The 19749-nt window shown below is 45.2% G+C and overlaps 1 protein-coding gene and 1 long non-coding RNA gene across 2 annotated transcripts in view; one reads left to right on the top strand and one right to left on the bottom strand.

The window, feature by feature from the left end:
• The window catches only part of LOC139027450 (uncharacterized), a 143460-nt gene that overhangs the window by 25404 nt on the left and 98307 nt on the right, over positions 1-19749 (top strand). The gene's annotated exons all lie outside the window — the stretch shown is intronic.
• LOC112080669 (ubiquitin carboxyl-terminal hydrolase 20-like) overlaps positions 1-19749 on the bottom strand; it is a 43788-nt gene that overhangs the window by 12064 nt on the left and 11975 nt on the right. Inside the window, 7 exon segments of the mRNA XM_070442657.1 lie at positions 710-778; positions 1130-1232; positions 2495-2603; positions 2856-2937; positions 3264-3433; positions 10047-10173; positions 10434-10614. Coding sequence (XP_070298758.1) covers positions 710-778; positions 1130-1232; positions 2495-2603; positions 2856-2937; positions 3264-3433; positions 10047-10173; positions 10434-10614 — 841 coding nt within the window.

The following is a 19749-nucleotide window of genomic DNA, read 5'->3' as shown; positions in this document are numbered from 1 at the left end:
CAGACTTGAACCTGATCGAAAAACTCTGGAGACCTGAAAATAGCTGTGGAGCGACATAACATGTGGAAAAAGGCAACATTAAGTACACCTTCCCCCTTTGCCCTCAGAACAGCCTCAATTCATCAGGGCATGGCCTCTATAAGGTGTCAAAACTATTCCACAGGGATGCTGCCCCATGCCGACTCCAGTGCTTCCCACAGTTGTGTTAAGTTGGCAGGATGTCTTTTGGGTGGTGGACCATTCTTGATACACACATTAAACTGTTTAGCGTTAAAAAAACAGCAGCGTTGCAGTTCTTGACACAAACCTGTGTGCCTGGCACCTACTACCATACCCTGTTTAAAGGCACTTAAATCTTTTGTCGTGCCCACCATTCACCTCTGAATGACACACACACAATCCATGTCTCAACCGTCTCGAGGCTTAAAAATCCTTCTTTAACCTGTCTCCTCCAATTCATCTACAGTGATTGAAGTGGATTTAACTTAACAAGTGACATCAATAAGAGATCGTAGCTTTTGCCTGGATTCACCTGGTCAGTCTGTCAAGGAAAGAGTAGGCGTCCATAATGTTTTGTACACTGTGTGTACATACGCGCGCGCACACACACACACACAAGGTGTATTCCAATACACACAGGAGCGCACGCACCCAGAGACCGACCAACCAACCCACACAATGTGAATATGTATGAGCATACACTGCTWACCTTGCTTGAGCTGTACGTGTCCCCCTTTCATGACACCAATCTTACTGTTGTCAATAGGACCAGGGGGCTCTGAGAAAACAATGACCAACATAAACAAACACCAACAAAAGCTTTAGTGTTGTTACTGAGGAACATTGCAGACTGTATTTATTCATCTGTAGCTCAGTTGGTAGAGCATGGCGCTTGTAACGCCAGGATAGTGGGTTGATTCCCGGGCCAACCCATAAGTAAAGTGTATGCACGCATGACTAAGTCGCTTTGGATAAAAGCGCCTGCTAAATAGCATATATTATTATTGCATATCTGGTCTGCACAGAGGATACAATATGATAATGATGGTGTACTGAGGTACTGAGGTAATTCAGCTCTTAGCTTCTGTTGGTACTATAATGCATGGTATCTATTCTCATAGAATCCTACCATTGTCTTTGCCCTTGACAAAGCTCTCCCACTCTCTGAACCACTGCATACTGATACACAGGATAACTGTAGGAGCCTCCTCCGCTTGGAACTCTTTATTCAACTGGAGAGACCGAGAGAGGGCACAAACACACAGGGGTTTTTCGACYATTGAAATCCTTGGGCGGGCCGCTTAATAACTAAACAGTTTAAAAAAAAATGAAATGGAAAAATGCTTTGTGTAAACTTTAAACGACTAAACCACATAACGTATTTAGAAAATATTAATGGATCTATATATTTTCTTTTAGAATATTATCTTCGAGAACTAACAATCACCAAAATAAAAGCTAGAAAGTCAGGGAGAATTGAAAACTCCAAAAACAATTAACTTATCTGTACAGATTTTGTTATTATGTTTGAGCAAAAGAACACAGCATTAGCCATGGCAAAATGCATAGAATTGCAGGAAATGAGCTTTAAAACGGCAACATTTTCTCTCAGGTCCATGGCAGAATGTGTACACTGAACCAAAATATAAACGCAACACGTAATTGTTGGTCCCATGTTTCAAGAGCTGAAATAAAAGATCCCAGAAATGTTCTATACTCACAAAAAGCTTATTTCTCTCAAATCTGTTTATATCCCCGTTAGTGAGCGGTTCTCCTTTGTCAAGATAATCCATCCACCTGACAGGTGTGGCATATCAAAAAGCTGATTAAACAGCATGATCATTACACAAGTGCACCTTGTATTGCGGACAATAAAAGGCCACTAAAATGTGCAGTTTTGTCACACAACACAATGCCACAGATGTCTCAAGTTTTGAGGGAGTGTGCAATTGGCATGCTGACTGCACGAATGTCCACCAGAGCTGTTGCCAGAGAATGTAATGTTCATTTCTCTACCAATGTCATTTTAGAAAATTTGGCAGTACGTCCAACCGGCCTCACAACCACAGACCATGAGTAACCACGCCAGCCCAGGACCTCCACCTGCTGGATTGTCTGAAACCAGCCACCCTGAAAGCTGATGAAACGGAGGAGTATTTCTGTCTGTTGTGAGGAAAAACTCATTTTGATTGGCTGGGCTGGCTCCCCAGTGGGTGGGCCTATGCCCTCCCAACCCCACCCGTGGCTGCACCCCTGCCCAGTCATATGAAATCCCAAGACTACAGCCTAATAAATTAATTTCAATTGACTGATTCCTTATATGTACTGCAACTCAGTAAAATCGTTGCATGTTGTGTTTATATTTTTGTTCCAGTACCGAATTGCAGGAAATGTGCTTTAAAACTGCAACAACAAAAAAAGGAATGAAAATGACCGTGCCATGCCAACCACTTAAGCCCCTTTTTGATGCAGAAAAACACTGACACACTCTTACCCTGATAAAGGTGTCTATTTCCACCTTCCTGCGTTTGGCCAGAGCCTCTAACTCCACCTGGCAGATGGCACACACGTACAAGTGGTTCACTGCTGGACCTCCTCCAAAACTGGGAGACAGATATACAGTCTGTTAGACAGACAGTCTGATGAACAGACAGACAAACAGACAGACAGGTGGGCAGGAAGACAGTCGGACAGAAAAGACAGGAAGACAGACAGAAAAGACAGAATTTATAGACCATTGAACTCCTTCACCATGTCAGTCAGTCAGTCAGTCCGTCAGACAGAAAGGAAGGAAGATAAAAAGTTTGACAGCCAGTCAGACAGCCAGACAGACTGAGGAGCGAGTCTCATCTTACCTGTTGTACAGGTACTCCCACACGTTCTGGGGCAGGATCACCACCAGGTCGTCAATGTAGTGGTACTTATTGGGCGGGATCCCTGGACAAAACACAAGTAGGAGATTAGTTCAATTGGGGTTGAAAGTGGTTGTGCTTTCAACCACTTTCAACCTAAAGGTGGGGTTAGTGAGGACAGAAATAGAATACCTTGAACAGGAAAGGCCCTCAGACCAGATGGACAGAGTTTGCACTTTTGGGACTACTCAGTACTCTACTGCTTCCACTGCGCCAGGAAGCTCAATCAAGTGCAGCTTAAAGTATTTGAAAGAAAACAAGTACTACTTGAAGTGAGCCCAGGTCTTATATGGATCGAGTGTGGTTGATGCTTAGGATGGGTTGTGGTGTTAGGTCCAGTACAGTACTGACCTCCGTGCTGGCAGAGGAAGGTGTGGTTGCTGATGGGCCCTGGCTCAGTGAACGTGTTGAACTTGTTCAGCCACTCTCTGGAGATGTAGAACTGCAGCAGGCTTGGCTCCTTCATGCTAGCTAAATCCACCACCTTCTGCCTCTCCCCCACCGACTCCTCACTGCTCTTCCTGTGGACAAACACAAAMACACGGATTACAGGCAACATCCGCACTGAGCTAAGGGGCAGAGCTGCCACTTTCAAGGAGCGAGACTCTAATACAGAATCTTATAAGAAATCCCGCTATGCCCTTCGACGAACCATCAAACAGGCAAAGCATCAATACAGGACYAAGATCGAATTGTACTACACCGGTTCTGACACTCGTCGGATGTGGCAGGGCTTGCAAACCATTAGACTACAAAGGGAAGCACAGCCGCGAGCTACCCAGTGACACAAGCCTATCAGGCGAGCTAAATTACTAAAATTACACTGAAACATGCACGAGAGCATCAGCTGTTCTGGACGACTGTGTGATCACCGTCTCCGTAGCTGATGTGGGTAAGACCTTTAAACAGATCAACATTCACAAGGCCRCAGGGCCAGATGGATTACCAGGACGTGTACTCCGAGCATGTGCTGACCAACTGGCAAGTGTCTTCACAGACATTTTCAACATCTCCCTGTCTGAGTCTGTAATACCAAAATGTGCCCAAGAATACTAAGGTAACCTGCCTAAATGACTACCGACCCCTAGCACTCACGTGTGTAGCCATGAAGTGCATTGAAAGGCTGTTCATGGCCCACATCAACACCATCATTCCAGAAACCCTAGACCCACTCCAATGTGCATACAACCCCAACAGATCCACAGATGATGCAATTTCTATTGGACTCCACACTGCCTTTTCCCACCTGGACAAAAGGAACACCTATGTGAGAATACTTTTCATTGACTACAGCTCAGCGTTCAACACCATAGTGAGCTCAAAGCTCATCACTAAGGTTAGGACCCTGGGACTAAAAACCTCCCTCTGCAACTGGATCCTGGACTTCCTGACGGGCCGCCCCAGATGTTAAGGGTAGGTAACAACACATCCGCCAAGCTGATACTAAACATGGGGGCCCCTCAGGGGTGCGTTCTCAGTCCCCTCCTGTACTCCCTGTTCACTCATGACTGCATGGCCAGTCACGACTCCAACACATCATTAAGTTTGCTGATGACAACAGTGGTAGGTCTGATTACCAACAACAATGAGACAGCCTATAAGGAGGAGGTCAGAGACCTGGCCGTGTGGTGCCAGGACAACAACCTCTCTCTCAACGTGATCAAAACAAAGGATATGATTGTGGACTACAGGAAAATGAGGACCGAGCACTCCCCCCATTCCCATCGACAAGGCTATAGTGGAGCAGGTTGAGAACTTCAAGTTCCTTGGTGTCCACATCAACAAACTAACATGGTCCAAGCATGCCAAGACAGATGTGAAGAGGGCACGACAAAACCTATTCCCCTCCAGGAGAAAAATATTTGGCATGGGTCCTCAGATCCTAAAAAAGTTCTACAGCTGCACCAATAAGAGCATCCTGACTGGCTGCATCACTACCTGGTATGGCAACTGCTCGGCCGCTGACCGCAAGGCACTACAGAGGGTAGTACGTACGGCCAAGTACATCACTGGGGCCAAGCTTCCTGGCATCCAGGACCTCTATACCATGCGGTGTCAGAGGAAGGCCCTAAAAATTGTCAATGTCTCCAGCCACCCTAGTCATAGACTGTTCTCTCTGCTACCGCACGGCAAGCGGTACCAGAGCGCCAAGTCTAGGTCCAAAAGGCTTCTCAACAGCTTCTACTCCGAAGCCAAAAGACTCCTGAACAGCTGAACAGCTAATCAAATGGCTACCCAGACTATTTGCATTGCCTCCCCCCTTTTATGCTGCTGCTACTCTGTTTATTATCTATGCATACTCACTTTAATAACTCTACCGACAGTTGTTCCTCCTTTAAAAGTTGCGTCATACTGCGGCAGACCTTGCTGCGGCACACCATTCTGTGGCACGTCATTTCATTCTAAGCCATTTTTTCAGTTACTGCAAGTTATTGCTAGTTTGATATGGCATCTTTGAGAAACATTAGATAGTACTCCGTATTGGCATTACCAGAGAATKTAAAACCTTTTTTGTAATGACATAGTTTAAGGGATTGATTTTAAGAAATCTGGCTTAATTAATTTGATTCGTGTTTCTATTCAGAGAAAAACAAAAAAACAAAACCCTCTGGGTTTCCGTTAGGATGGAATGGAAAATATGGCGATTGTTCAACATGATGGTTGGAAGTAGGCTACAGGATTGGAGGATTCTAAATGGTTTGCCTTCATTAGACAACTTTGTTCCAATATTTCTGTAAATTAGTGATATTTATTCCCATAGTAATTCATTAAGGATCCATAACTAAATCAACATCGGTATTTGAAGAGTCCCATGTTAACTACAGTATGTATTGTAGACTGCACAGTAGCCTAATAAACAAAATGAACACATTTCCTTAATTAAATGATTTAAAAAATGAAGTGCCTAATTCTGTAGGCTTTTGCTTCTAACTTCAACATGCTCTTTAAATAAATAAGACCTACACAATTTTTAACAGTGTCACGTTCCTGACCTGTTTTCCTTGTTTTTGTATGTGTTTAGTTGGTCAGGGCGTGAGTTGGGGTGGGYATTCTATGTTATGTGTTTCTATGTTGGGTTAAATGTGTTGCCTGATATGGTTCTCAATTAGAGGCAGGTGTTTGACGTTTCCTCTGATTGAGAACCATATTAAGGTAGGCTGTTCTCACTGTTTGTTTGTGGGTGATTGTTCCTGTGTCTGTGTCTGTCGCACCACACGGGACTGTTTCGTGKTCGTTCGTTTGGTTAGTCTGTTCCTGTTCTTCGTGTTATATTGTAARTTCTCAAGTTCAGGTCTGTCTACGTCGTTTTGTTGTTTTGTAATTTTTCAAAGTGTTTTTTCGTGTTCGTCTTGTCTTTAAATAAATTCATTCATGTATTCATCTACCACTGCGTTTTGGTCCGATCCCTACTCCTTCTCCTCATCCGAGGAGGAGGAATTAGACAGCCGTTACAAACAGTATATCTAAAAATATAAATAAATTATGATGTAACTCTCCGCCAATAATTACATTTAGAGGATTGGAGGACTATATATTAATATCTAAGGGGCATTTTCCATTAGGATCTGTGAGAATATCTAAGGGGCCTTCATATAATTCTAAATTAATTAAGAATAATCGCTTTGTTTAAAAAGTAACGGCATTTTGGGGATTCTTGAACATGGGGTGAGACACTCTCACTAATTTGTAAATCAAGCCAGTTATTTAGAATGATTTAATTCTGGAGAAACCTAACTTGATTATTTAGCAGACATCACTTGCTTATATTCAGTCAACACATATCTTAAGAATATCATGGAATATTTGACATTTTTTGTTTCTGCTTGTCTCAGAGCAGCGCGAAACGGTGCTGAAATAGWTGGCCACAGCGGGAAGGCTATGTATTCTGTGCCTCTCTCTCYTCGGTTACACATCCTTGGAATAGCAGAACAGCAGAACTGTCCGGGCGGCCCTTGCTGTGCCTGGTGAGCAGTTGGTCAAGTTCTGTTGTCAGAAGAGGAATGGAAATGTCAGGGTGAACCGAAAACCTGACGAACCCATCACGTACTGTATGTTGACTCTGCCTGTCGGAGGTGGAGTTCCAGAGCTCGTTCCTTTTCAACGCGCGAGTGAGTCAATGACTATTCTAGCCATTGACTCACTGATGAATGAAGATGAATGAAGATGATGAGCGATCGGCAAAGGCAAATCTGTGGGTATCACGACTCGGTAAGAAATGTATTACATATACTGTATACTGTATACATATATTGTATCTACCTTTCCAATTACTTTTAGAGCTTGGGAATTACAAATGCGCGCTTTCTTTTTACCGTAATTTCTGGACTATTAAGCGCACCTGAATATAAGCCGCACCCACTGAATCTAAAAAAAAATATGTATTTTGTACATAAATAAGCTGCACATGTCTATAAGCCGCAGGTGCCTACCGGTACATTGAAACAAATGAACTTTACACTTTAAACAAAAATAAATAGGCTTTTWAACGAAACACGGCTTGTAACAAAAATAAATAGGCTTTAACGAAACACGGCTTGTAACAAAAATTTAAAAAATAGCAGTAAACAGTAGCCTACCAAGAAAGTCATTGGTCACTATCTTCCTCCTCCTGTGCACTGAAACCACTGAAGTCATCTCCTTCGGTGTCGGAGTTGAATAGCCTCAGAATTGCTTCATCCGATGTTGGATCGTTTTCATTGTCGCTCTCGTCACTTTCATCCGGAGGCAAATTCCCCGCTGAGCTCATGCTGCCCTCTTCAACACGCAGCAGTCCAGCCTTTCGAAACCCGTTGATGATAGTGGATCTTTTGACAATGCTCCACGCTGTCAGGACCCACTGGCAGACTTGACCATAAGTTGCTCTTCGCATGCGGCCCGTTTTAGTGAAGGATTTCTCCCCACTTGTCATCCAAGCCTCCCACTGAACACAGAGCGCCACCTTAAATGCACGATTTACACTGATGTCGAGTGGCTGCAAATACTTTGTTGTGCCCCCAGGAATCACAGCTGGAATTGAGTTTGTCCTCTTGATGGCTTCTTTCACAGAATCTGTTATGTGGGCCCTCATGCTGTCCAACACGAGCAATGCCTTGTTCTTGTGAAAGAATCCTCCCGGTCGCTTGCCGTAACACTCCGTATGCCATTCATGCATTAGGCTTTCCGTCATCCATCCTTTCTTGTTGACTTTCACAACAATTCCTCTCGGGAATTTTTCTTTTGGCATCGTCATGCGTTTGAAAATCTACATCGGTGGAAGCTTTTCTCCCGATGCCGTGCAGCTCAGAACACAGGTGAAGTGCGTTTTTTCATGCCCAGTTGTTTTCAGCGTGATGGATGATTCGCCTTTCCTGTTGACAGTCCGAGTGAGAGGCAGGTCAAACGTCAGAGGAACCTCATCCATATTTATGATGTCGTGCGGGTCGATGGAATGCTCCGCTATCTTTGCATCAGTGAATTTGCGGAAGTTTGAAACTTTTTCCTCGTAGTCGGGAGGGAGCTGCTGACACAGACTCGTCCGTACCCTGATGGACAGGCCTTTACGTCTCATAAATCTTAGACACCTCTAAAATCCTCAAACTTCATTGCGGTGGCGATTGTTTTGGCTTTCAGTCGGATCTGCACAGTTGAAACACCTCGGCCGTCTGCTCTCTGTGTGTTGACCCAGTCTTCAAGCTCATTTTCTAGTTCGGGCCATCTGCTTTTCTTCCCTCTGAAAGCTTTTGTTGTCTTTCTGCACCGAGTCAGTTCCTCACGCTGCTGTTTCCAACGTCTTATCATCGACTCATTAAGGCCAAGCTCCCGTGCAGCAGCTCTATTTCCTTTCCCAACAGCCAGATCGATCGCCTTCAACTTGAAAGCTGCATCATATGCATTTCTCCGTGTCATTGCCATGATGAGGGTGACAAAATGACTACCGTAATCAGAATGATGGGAAGTTTGAGCGCGCTCGATTTACGTCACATTATGTGACGGGGCTCAGTTTTTTGGCGGCATGAATTTGTGAAAGCGGGAAAAATCCATAAATTAGCCGCGTCATTGTTCCGCGAGGTTCAAAGCGTGGGAAAAAGTAGCGGCTTATAGTMCGGAAATTACGGTAGTTACATTGTTTTAGTTCGAAAGTGCAGACTTTTTTTCTTCAAATGATTGTTTTATGTAGGATGCTACATTTTTGACCAGTTGCAATTGTAAGTAGACCTAATAAAAAAAATTGTACTTCTATYAGGCTGTTAAGCTTCATAGCCTACCTCAGCCAGTTAAGTTATTTTATATAGGTCTAGGCTCCGAAGAAATAAACTCCAATTAAGCCCTCTTGTTGTTTGTAAAGTCAAATCTGAGCTATCTTCTTTGCAGGTGCATGGCAACAGCCGGATAAAATGAAGAAAAAGAAGAAGGAACCCGCATACTGCTTTTGATCGTATCACTGATCTTTATTAAGCTTTACGCATCGGCCTCACGGCCTTCGTCAGAGCTTTTTAAATTAGCACCCTTATGTAGACCTACCCACATCCATTCCACGCATCGAAAGGGGTTGGAGGCGAAGGAAATTTCCTCTTTAACTAGATCGAATAGCGAGAAGGCAGAAAAGAACTGAAAGTATGTGTACTTTCTTTATGAAACACCATTTTCCACCACCATGCTAGTGGCTAATGCTACTTCCTGATGTTGCGCCCTGCGTTCAGACAGGGGTAAACAACAGAATGCTGCAACGTGATTGGCTGAACGCGATACGCAACATTCGTGACTAGCATTCCTAGGCATTAGCCACTTTAGCATGGTGGTGGAAAATGGTGTTTCATAAAAGAAAGTATGCATATTTTCCCTGTTATTTACCACCTTCTCACCATTCAATCTAGTTGAGGAAATCGAATCGACACCTTTGCAGCCTGAATGGATGTTTTAGATACGAACCAGTCCACGGGGGATAGGAGTGTATTGATGGCTGCATTACAATGCATTTCCACGGTAAGATGGAAAAGACTCAAATCGCAATCTGCCTGCGTGTATGCACAGACACAGGCCCACACATGCACACGTATACACACACACACATACACAAAATCAAATACATTATTCAGTTCAACCAAACATTAAAACATATAAAGTGTTTTTACATAATGAAGGTTGAAGTCTCACCTGTAGAAAAGCACATAGGCCTCAGCATTCTGCACCACCGTCTCATGGACCTCCGTTACATACTGGTCATCAAACTCGTACCACTGACCGTTAATCACGTTCTGACAGTATGCTATGTAGTGACCACCTAGGAGGGAGGGGAAGAGAGCGAGAGAGAGAGAGAATAGGTGGAGAAAGACAGAAGAAGAAAGAAGAGAGAGGGGGGAGGCAGTGAAAAAGAGGTTGAGTAATGGAATTGCAGAAATGTAGATAGTAAGCTATGAAGAAAACACCCGACACACTATAACTATGCTGCGGTGAATCACAACCAATATCAGCCAAACAAACATTTCAAAAATAGCTGGAGGGAGTCTTTAATGTTAGGTAATTCAGTCAAGGGTCACCCACTGCCTGCGGTGCCATGGTGACAGATGACGGACAGCAGGTCATAGGTGGTGATCTGGGAGGGGTTGTCCTTGGCCAGGAAAGGTCGGAGTTCGAGGCCCTCCAATGGGAAGGCCACGTGGCTGTTGATCTTRAAGGAGTACATCACCCCGTGGCGAAAACGTTTCAGGTGGATGCACAGGATCTGAAAACAGAATTTTCATAATGAAGAATTTTCTTTCAGGATATCTATAAGGTGGTTCCATTTGATTTCAATCACTTTTTGACTGCACCCCTTTTGATTTGAATGAAACCTTCCATACATATTTGCTCAGATTTGGTCAGAAAGTGACTTTTTGGAACTGATAAATGTACTAAAATTGAAATTTCTACTTTGGGAAGGTACCACAAAGATGGTTAGAGGTTTACACATCAGAGAATGTTGACTTGAGTGGGAATATCAGTTGTTTTAAATTACACTTTATAGGAAACCTATTGAAACCATAGATATATAGATAATAGAATAGACACTCCCATTTAAAGAGCCACTGAACACGCCGATTGTTGCTCATAAGAAAAACTAGACTTCAGTCTGGTAGGTGTGTTTTCTAACTGATTCCGCGTTTGGTTAAAGATGTTCATCCCCCATGAGACACTGTAGACACGGAAGCCTATTTCACTTTCTCAAAATCCCCAGAATGAATCGCAGATTAAATTAATTACAGATTTCTTGAATTTACGTTTTGGCCGAGGATGTTAATTGCGCAATTTTACTTTAACTAGGGTGTTTGGTGCAGTATTTCTCCAGTAAAAAAAAATTGCAATGTATTGTCTTTGTAAACAAAGTCGGAACTGCTGGGCAGGTCTGTCTCACTGTCTATGGTATTGGATCGAGAGCAACCACAGCAGCTGTTCACCTCATGTTAGTGGGCAAATGGACATTGTTAAATCAAAACCCAACCTTATTTTACCCGTTGTGGCGCACAGATGTTCCAAACTCCGTTTTAGACCAGACTGACTGACCAAAATGATTCTGTTTACRCTTTGTAGTAAAATTTGATACTAGAATAACGGTTCCTGACTCATATCGATGCCATGAAGGGATTTGTTGCTTTTTAAAGGCAGCATCTCTTTAAGTTGATATTCAATAGTGGTGGACCGGCAGCAATCTTTGTGGTAGTAATTGGAAGTTTAAATTTCAATTCTATTTAAAATGTAAATTGTGTACCAGCAATTTAAAAAAAAAACTTTTTACCCCTTTTTCCTCCCCAATTTTGTGGTATCCAATTGGTAGCTGCAGTCTTGTCTCGTTGCTGCAACTCCCATACGGACTCAGGAGAGGCGAAGGTCGAGAGCCATGCGTCCCCCGAAACACGACTCAACCAAGCCGCACTGCTTGCCCGCTTAACCCGAAAGCAGAGGAAACACCATACACCTGGCGACCGTGWCAGTGTGCATGTGCCCGGCCCGCCACAGGAATCGCTAGAGCGCGATGGGACACGTACATCCCTGCCGGCCAAACCCTCCCCTAACGACGCTCGGCCAATTGTGCGCCGCCCCATGGGTCTCCCGGTCGCAGCCGGCTACGACAGAGCCTGGACTAGAACCAGGATCTCTAGTGGCACAGTTAGCAACTGCGATGGAGTGCCTTAGACCACCGCGCCACCCTACTGAATTATATTTCTATGATTGAAATGACATCCACCCTGTATTCAAGAGTATGCTGTGTCTCAACCGATGGCGGGCACAAGACATACACTTCAGATGATGTAAATTAGGGTCTAAATTACAAAATATGCAAAAATTAAAGAATTTATGCATTTTTTGACAATTGATGTTAAAGGTTMAAAAATGAAATAATTTGTATTAACCGACAAACTACAGACTGGGGTCATTTTGATATACTGTATAAAAATCTGCTAATGGTATAGAAAGTCTGCCAATGGTATAAATACTTAACAGAACTGCAATACAGAACTCTAGGCCAATGCGATAACGTCGCACAGACCAGTCAACTGTGCTGTAGAAGTCAGCGCACTATCACGGCAGAACAGATATCATGAAAACGAATTCATGCATAGCTAGAACTTCACTAAACTAGCTAGAGGGAGTGTTCAGAATTGAGTGTGTGAACTGGCATTGTTAGCATCCCGCCTTTCCTTCCACATGGATTGATTTGAGACTGGTTCAGACAGCAAGAAGACACTAGCATTAGCAAGCAAATTTTCATGCACATTTTGAATTTAATAAATATTGATTCCACCACCACAAAACACCTTAGCTAGATGAAGAGTTAGGTAGTGAAGACTTTTTCATGACAAATGTTTATAACTTCTTATGGCTGGGGGCAGTATTGAGTAGCTTGGATGAGTAAGGTGGCCAGAGTAAACTGCCTGCTACTCGGTCCCAGAAGCTAAGATATGCATAGTATTAGTAGATTTGGATAGAAAACACTCTGAAGTTTCTAAAACTGTTTGAATGATGTCTRTGAGTATAAATGACCTGAGAAAAAATCGAACCAGGAAGTGGGAAATCTGAGGTTTGTMGTTTTTCAACTCATCGCCTATCGAATATACAGTGGGATATTGGTCATATTGCACTTCCTAAGGCTTCCACTAGATGTCAACAGTCTTTAGAACCTTGTTTGATGCTTCTACTGTGAAGGAGGGGGGAATGAGGGCTCTTTGAGTCAGGGGTCTGGCAGAGTACAATGAGCTGACCATGCGCGTTCACGTGATAGTTAGCTTGCGTTCCATTGCGTTTCTGCAGACAAAGGAATTCTCCGGTTGAAACATTATTGAAGATTTATGATAAAAACATCCTAAAGATTGATTCTATACATCGTTTGACATGTTTCTACGGACTGTAACGGAACTTTTTGACGTTTCGTCTGCTCGTGCGTGATGAATTTGGATTACTGGGCTAAGCGCGTGAACAAAAAGGAGGTATTTGGAAATAAATTATGCACTTTATCGAACAAATCAAACATTTATTGTGGAACTGGGATTCCTGGTAGTGAATTCTGATGAAGATCATCAAAGGTAAGTGAATATTTATAGTACTATTTCTGACTTTGTTGACTCCACAACATGGCGGATATCTGTATGGCTTGATTTGTTGTCTGAGCGCTGTACTCATTTTATTGCATGGTGTGCTTTTTCGGTAAAGCTTTTTTTAAATCTGACACAGCGGTTCCATTAAGGAGAAGTTTATTTATAATTCCATGCATAATAGTTGTATCTTTTATCAATGTTTATTATGAGTATTTCTGTAAATTGATGTGGCTCTCTGCAAAATCACCGGAGGTTTTGGAACTACTGARCGTAACGCGCCAATGTAAACTCAGACTTTTTGGATATAAATATGAACTTTATCGAACAAAACATACRTGTATTGCCTAACATGAAGTCCTACGAGTGTCATCTGATGAAGATCATCAAAGGTTAGTGATTMATTTTATCTCTATTTCTGCTTTTTGTGAATCCTCTCTTTGGCTGGAAAAATGGCTGTGTTTTTCTGTGACTAGGTGCTGACCTAACATAATCGTTTGGGGTGYTTTCGTCGTAAAGCCTTTTTGAAATCGGACACTGTGGTGGGATTAACAACACGTTTATCTTTAAAATGGTGTAAAATACTTCTATGTTTGAGGAATTTTAATTATGAGATTTCTGTTGTTTTGAATTTGGCGTTAACGGGATCCCAGCCATAWGCAGTTTTAAGGTAAGAATTACTMTTTTGAGGATGAAAGGGGTGTTCAGTGGATGATGTCACCTTGGTAACATTTTCGAATGTAAGGACAGCATATTGTAGCCAAACTTATTTTTATCTATCTCATGAGTGTTTGCGTGTGTCTCATGAGTGTTTGCGAGTTATCAGACAGATCAGTGCATACGGTCAWTGCGCTATCTGATGTGAGACAATGAAAAAATATTTATTTGAATGTAGGTTTCTCTGGAGACAATATTAACTTATACATATCTGTTGCAGATATGAGTATGTCTGTGTACAAAATCTGAATTACCTTATACAGTGGGGAGAACAAGTATTTGATACACTGCTGATTTTGCAGGTTTTCCTACTTACAAAGCATGTAGAGGTCTGTAATTTTTATCATAGGTAAACTTCAAATGTGAGAGACGTAATCTAAAACAAAAATCCAGAAAATCACATTGTATGATTTTTAAGTAATTAATTTGCATTTTATTGCATGACATAAGTATTTGATCACCTAACAACCAGTAAGAATTCCGGCTCTCAGACCTTTTCTTTAAGAAGCCCTCCTGTTCTCCACTYATTACCTGTATTAACTGCACCTGTTTGAACTCGTTACCTGTATAAAAGACACCTGTCCACACACTCAATCAAACAGACTCCAACCTCTCGACAATGGCCAAGACCAGAGAGCTGTGTAGGGACATCAGGGATAAAATTGTAGACCTGCACAAGGCTGGGATGGGCTACAGGACAATAGGCAAGCAGCTTGGTGAGAAGGCAACAACTGTTGGCACAATTATTAGAAAATGGAAGAAGTTCAAGATGACGGTCAATCACCCTCGGTCTGGGGCTCCATGCAAGATCTCACCCTCGAGGCATCAATGATCATGAAGGAAGGGTGAGGGATCACCCAGAACTACACGGCAGGGGGGGGGGGGGGGGGGGGGGGGGGGGGGGGGGGGGGGGGGGGGGGGGGGGGGGGGGGGGGGGGGGGGGGGGGGGGGAGGGGGGGGGGGGGTGGGGGGGGGGGGGGGGGGGGGGGGGGGGGGGGGGGGGGGGGGGGGGGGGGGGGGGGGGGGGGGGGGGGGGGGGGGGGGGGGGGGGGGGGGGGGGGGGGGGGGGGGGGGGGTGGGGGGGGGGGGGGGGGGGGGGGGGGGGGGGGGGGGGGGGGGGGGGGGGGGGGGGGGGGGGGGGGGGGGGGGGGGGGGGGGGGGGGGGGGGGGGGGGGGGGGGGGGGGGGGGGGGGGGGGGGGGGGGGGGGGGGGGGGGGGGGGGGGGAGGGAGGGGGGGGGGGGGGGGGGGGGGGAGGGGGGGGGGGGGGGGGGGGGGGGGGGGGGGGGGGGGGGGGGGGGGGGGGGGGGGGGGGGGGGGGGGGGGGGGGGGGGGGGGGGGAGGGGGGGGGGGGGGGGGGGGGGGGGGGGGGGGGGGGGGGGTGGGGGGGGGGGGGGGGGGGGGGGGGGGGGGGGGGGGGGGGGGGGGGGGGGGGGGGGGGGGGGGGGGGGGGGGGGGGGGGGGGGGGGGGGGGGGGGGGGGGGGGGGGGGGGGGGGGGGGGGGGGGGGGGGGGGGGGGGGGGGGGGGGGGGGGGGGGGGGGGGGGGGGGGGGGGAGGGGGGGGGGGGGGGGGGGGGGGGGCGGGGGGGGGGGGGGGGGGGGGGGGGGGGGGGGGGGGGGGGGGGGGGGGGGGGGAGGGGGGGGGGGGGGGGGGGGGGGAGGGGGGGGGGGGGGGGACCTGGTCAATGACCTGAAGAGAGCTGGGACCACAGTCTCAAGAAAAACCATTAGTAACACACTACGCCGTCATGGATTAAAATCCTGCAGCGCACGCAAGGTCCCCCTGCTCAAGCCAGCGCATGTCCAGGCCCGTCTGAAGTTTGCCAATGACCATCTGGATGATCCAGAGGAGGAATGGGAGAAGGTCATGTGGTCTATGAGACAAAAATAGAGCTTTTTGGTCTAAACTCCACTCGCCGTGTTTGGAGGAAGAAAAGGATGAGTACAACCCCAAGAACACCATCCCAACCGTGAAGCATGGAGGTGGAAACATCATTCTTTGGGATGCTTTTCTGCAAAGGGACAGGACGACTGCACCGTTTTGAGGGGAGGATGGATGGGGCCATGTATCCGAGATCTTGGCCAACAACCTCCTTCCCTCAGTAAGAGCATGAAGATGGGTCGTGGTTGGGTCTTCCAGCATGAGAACGACCCGAAACACACAGCCAGGGCAACTAAGGAGTGGCTACGTAAGAAGCATCTCAAGGTCCTGGAGTGGCCTAGCCAGTCTCCAGACCTGAACCCAATAGAACATCTTTGGAGGGAGCTGAAAGTCCGTATTCCCAGCGACAGCCCCGAAACTGAAGGACTGGAGAAGGTCTGTATGGAGGAGTGGGCCAAAATCCCTGCTGCAGTGTGTGCAAACATGTCAAGAACTACAGGAAACGTATGATCTCTGTAATTGCAAACAAATGTTTCTGTACCAAATATTAAGTTCTGCTTTTCTGTCATGCAATAAAATGCAAATTAATTACTTAATCATACAATGTGATTTTCTGGATTTTTGTTTTAGATTCCGTCTCTCACAGTTGAAGTGTACCTATGATAGAAATTACAGACCTCTACATGCTTTGTAAGTAGGAAAACCTGCAAAATCGGCAGTGTATCAAATACTTGTTCTCCCCACTGTATATACACAGTGCATTCGGAAAGTATTCCAACCCCTTGACTTTTTCCCACTTTGTTACGTTACAGCCTTATTCTAAAATGTATTAAATAGTTATTTCCTCATCAATCTACACATAATACGCGATAATGACAAAGCAAAAACAGGTTTTTAGAAATTTGTGCAAATTTATAAAAAAACGAAAAAACAGAAATTCAGTATTCAGACCCTTGTTATGAGACTCGAAATTGAGCTCTGGTGCATCCTGTTTCCATTGATAATCCTTGAGATGTTTCTACAACTGTATTGGTGTCCACCGGTGGTAAATTCAGTTGATTGGACATGATTTTGGAAAGGCACACAGACTGAGCAATTGGGGGAGATGGGCCTTGGTCAGGGAGGTGACCAAGAACCCGATAGTCACTCTGATTGGAGCTCCAGAGTTCCTCTGTGGAGATGGGAGAACTTTTCAGAAGAACCACCATCTCTGCAGCACTCCACCAATAAAGCCTTTATGGTAGAGTGGCCAGACGGAAGCTACTCTTCAGTAAAAGGCACATGACAGCCCGCTTGAATTTTGCAAGGGAAAGATGAACGGAGCAAAGTACAGAGAAATCCTTGATCAAAACCTGCTCCAGAGCACTCAGGACCTCAGACTGGGGTGAAGGTTCACCTTCCAACAAGACAACGACCCTAAGCACACAGCCAAGACAAAGCAGAAGTGGCTTCGGGACAAGTCTCTGAATGTCCTTGAGTGGCCCAGCCAGTAGCTGTGCAGCGACACTCCCCATCCAAACTGATAGAGCTTGAGACAATCTGCAGAGAAGAATGGGAGGAACTCCCCAAATACAGGTGTGCCAAGCTTGTAGCTTCATACCCAAGAAGACTCAATGCTGTAATCGCTGCCAAAGGTGCTTCAACAAAGTACTGAGTAAAGGGTCTGAATACTTATGTAAATGTGATTTCATTTATTAACAAACTGGTTTTTACTCTGTCATTATGAGGTATTGTGTGTAGATTGATGAGGGGGAAAACTATTTAATCAATTTTAGAATAAGGCTGTAACGTATTTTTTGGGGGAAAAAGTCATGGGGTCTGAATACTTTCCGAATGCACTGCTTAGTTGCAGTCAAAACAGCTGACAAGTGTCAGTGGTATGAATTATTGGTAGAACTGTAATACAGAAACCAGCTACCCTCAATGTATACATGTAGAAGAAAAATCGTATAATATTATATATTTGCAACGTATGACATTTTGGGTGCTATTACATTTGGTTTGAAGTGACTGAGGATTCAGGCTTTTTGAAGCATCCTGCCATAGGCCCTGCCACCAGTGATGCCAACTTAGCAATTTTGTTGCTAGATTTAGCAACTTTTCAGACTACCCTGGCAACTTTTTTCTCAAACAGCACCTAGCAACAAATTTAGCTACTTAAATTTTTTTATTTGGAACTTTTAGCAACTTTTGAAAAGTGACTCAAGCGCTAAAATGCACGCATTTTCCCTCTAAATGACACAAAAACGATTTTCTCTGTCACACACTCAGTCACAACACACGTGCCTGGCTGCAAAAGTGCATTGTGAGTGACGTCAGCAGCAGGCGCTCAGCTCGTGCACAGGCAGCAGCAGGCCTGCAGCAATTTCAGCAAATTGCAAATTATTGTTGGCTGACTCCAGCAGCAGTAGTATGCGTTCGACGAGACAAACCCAAGGAATATAGTTGGTCACGAATGTTTGATCTTGAACAGAACTTACAACATCAATCAACATGTCTCAATCAAAATTGTACAGCCAGAAGTACAAAAWAGTGGGAGTCTGTACCTGAATTTAAAGGGTGGCTGAAGCCAGTAATTGGGGATGATTGTCGGGCATACTGTGCGTACTGCAAATCAGATATGCTTGCAAAAATGTATGACATCAAAAAACATTGTGCTAGAGCAAAGCATATAAATAAATCAAAACCGTACAACCCCGCAACGCAGTCTACATTACCACAGTTGGTTAAGAATGTGGATAAYTGCAAAAGCGCAGAAGCTACTATGGCAATGGCCATTGCGGAGCATTGTTCGCTGCTAGCATGCGACCATTTAGGTATGACTTGCAAAGCTGCCTTTCCAGATTCTCTAGCAGCAACAAACTTCCATGCACAGAAATGATTAGGGGAGTACTGGCTCCTTATTTTATCAAAAGGGTAACATCAGATGCGGGGGATGAGAAATTCAGTCTCCTTTTGGATGAGTCCACTTATGTCAGTGTCTTGAAATACCTGGGTGTGGTGATTCGGTATTTCAGTGCTAAAAAAGAACCGTTGTGTCCACATTTCTCCGGCTGGTTGAATTGGAGGGGGAMGATGCCAGATCAATAGCAAAGGCGGTAGTTGAGTTTCTTGAGAAGTGTAACCTTAAAAAAGAGAATCTTCAGGGTATTGGCACTGATAATGCGTCCGTGATGACTTGGGTGCACAAGATTTTAAAGGAAAAATGTGCATTGCCCAAATGTCCCGTGTGTGCCATTCTGTACAATTGGCTGTCAGTGCAGCATCCAAAGAAACCATCCCTAGGAGTGTTGAGTACTTAATCAGGGAAACCTACAACTAGTTTTTGATTTCCCCAAAACGGTGCGAGGCGTACAAAGCAGTGTATGCCACAATKAATTGTGTCCAGAAATCCCTGCAGATCACCAAAGTGTGTGCCACACGTTGGCTATCGATTGACCCTGCGGGAAGAACTGAAACTCCGCTTTGAGTTGACCAAGGCCAGTGAGCATTGCTACATGGTGGATGTGCTCCACGCCATGTACATGGACAAGACTAACTATGTCTACCTGACATTCTTGAAATCAATCCTGTCTGACGTACAAGTTGCAGTGAAGTCATTTGAGGTAGAGCAAACAGATCCTGTCAAGCTTTTGAACAATCTGGTACAACTCTTAATATCAATTTGCAGCAGAGTAGTCAACCCTAAGGCAA

This window comes from Salvelinus sp. IW2-2015, unplaced genomic scaffold, assembly GCF_002910315.2.
Source record: "Salvelinus sp. IW2-2015 unplaced genomic scaffold, ASM291031v2 Un_scaffold16416, whole genome shotgun sequence".
Taxonomy (NCBI): Eukaryota; Metazoa; Chordata; class Actinopteri; order Salmoniformes; family Salmonidae; genus Salvelinus; species Salvelinus sp. IW2-2015.
The sequence above is the reverse complement of the archived record's forward strand: the minus strand, read 5'-3'. Positions and strand labels throughout refer to the sequence as shown.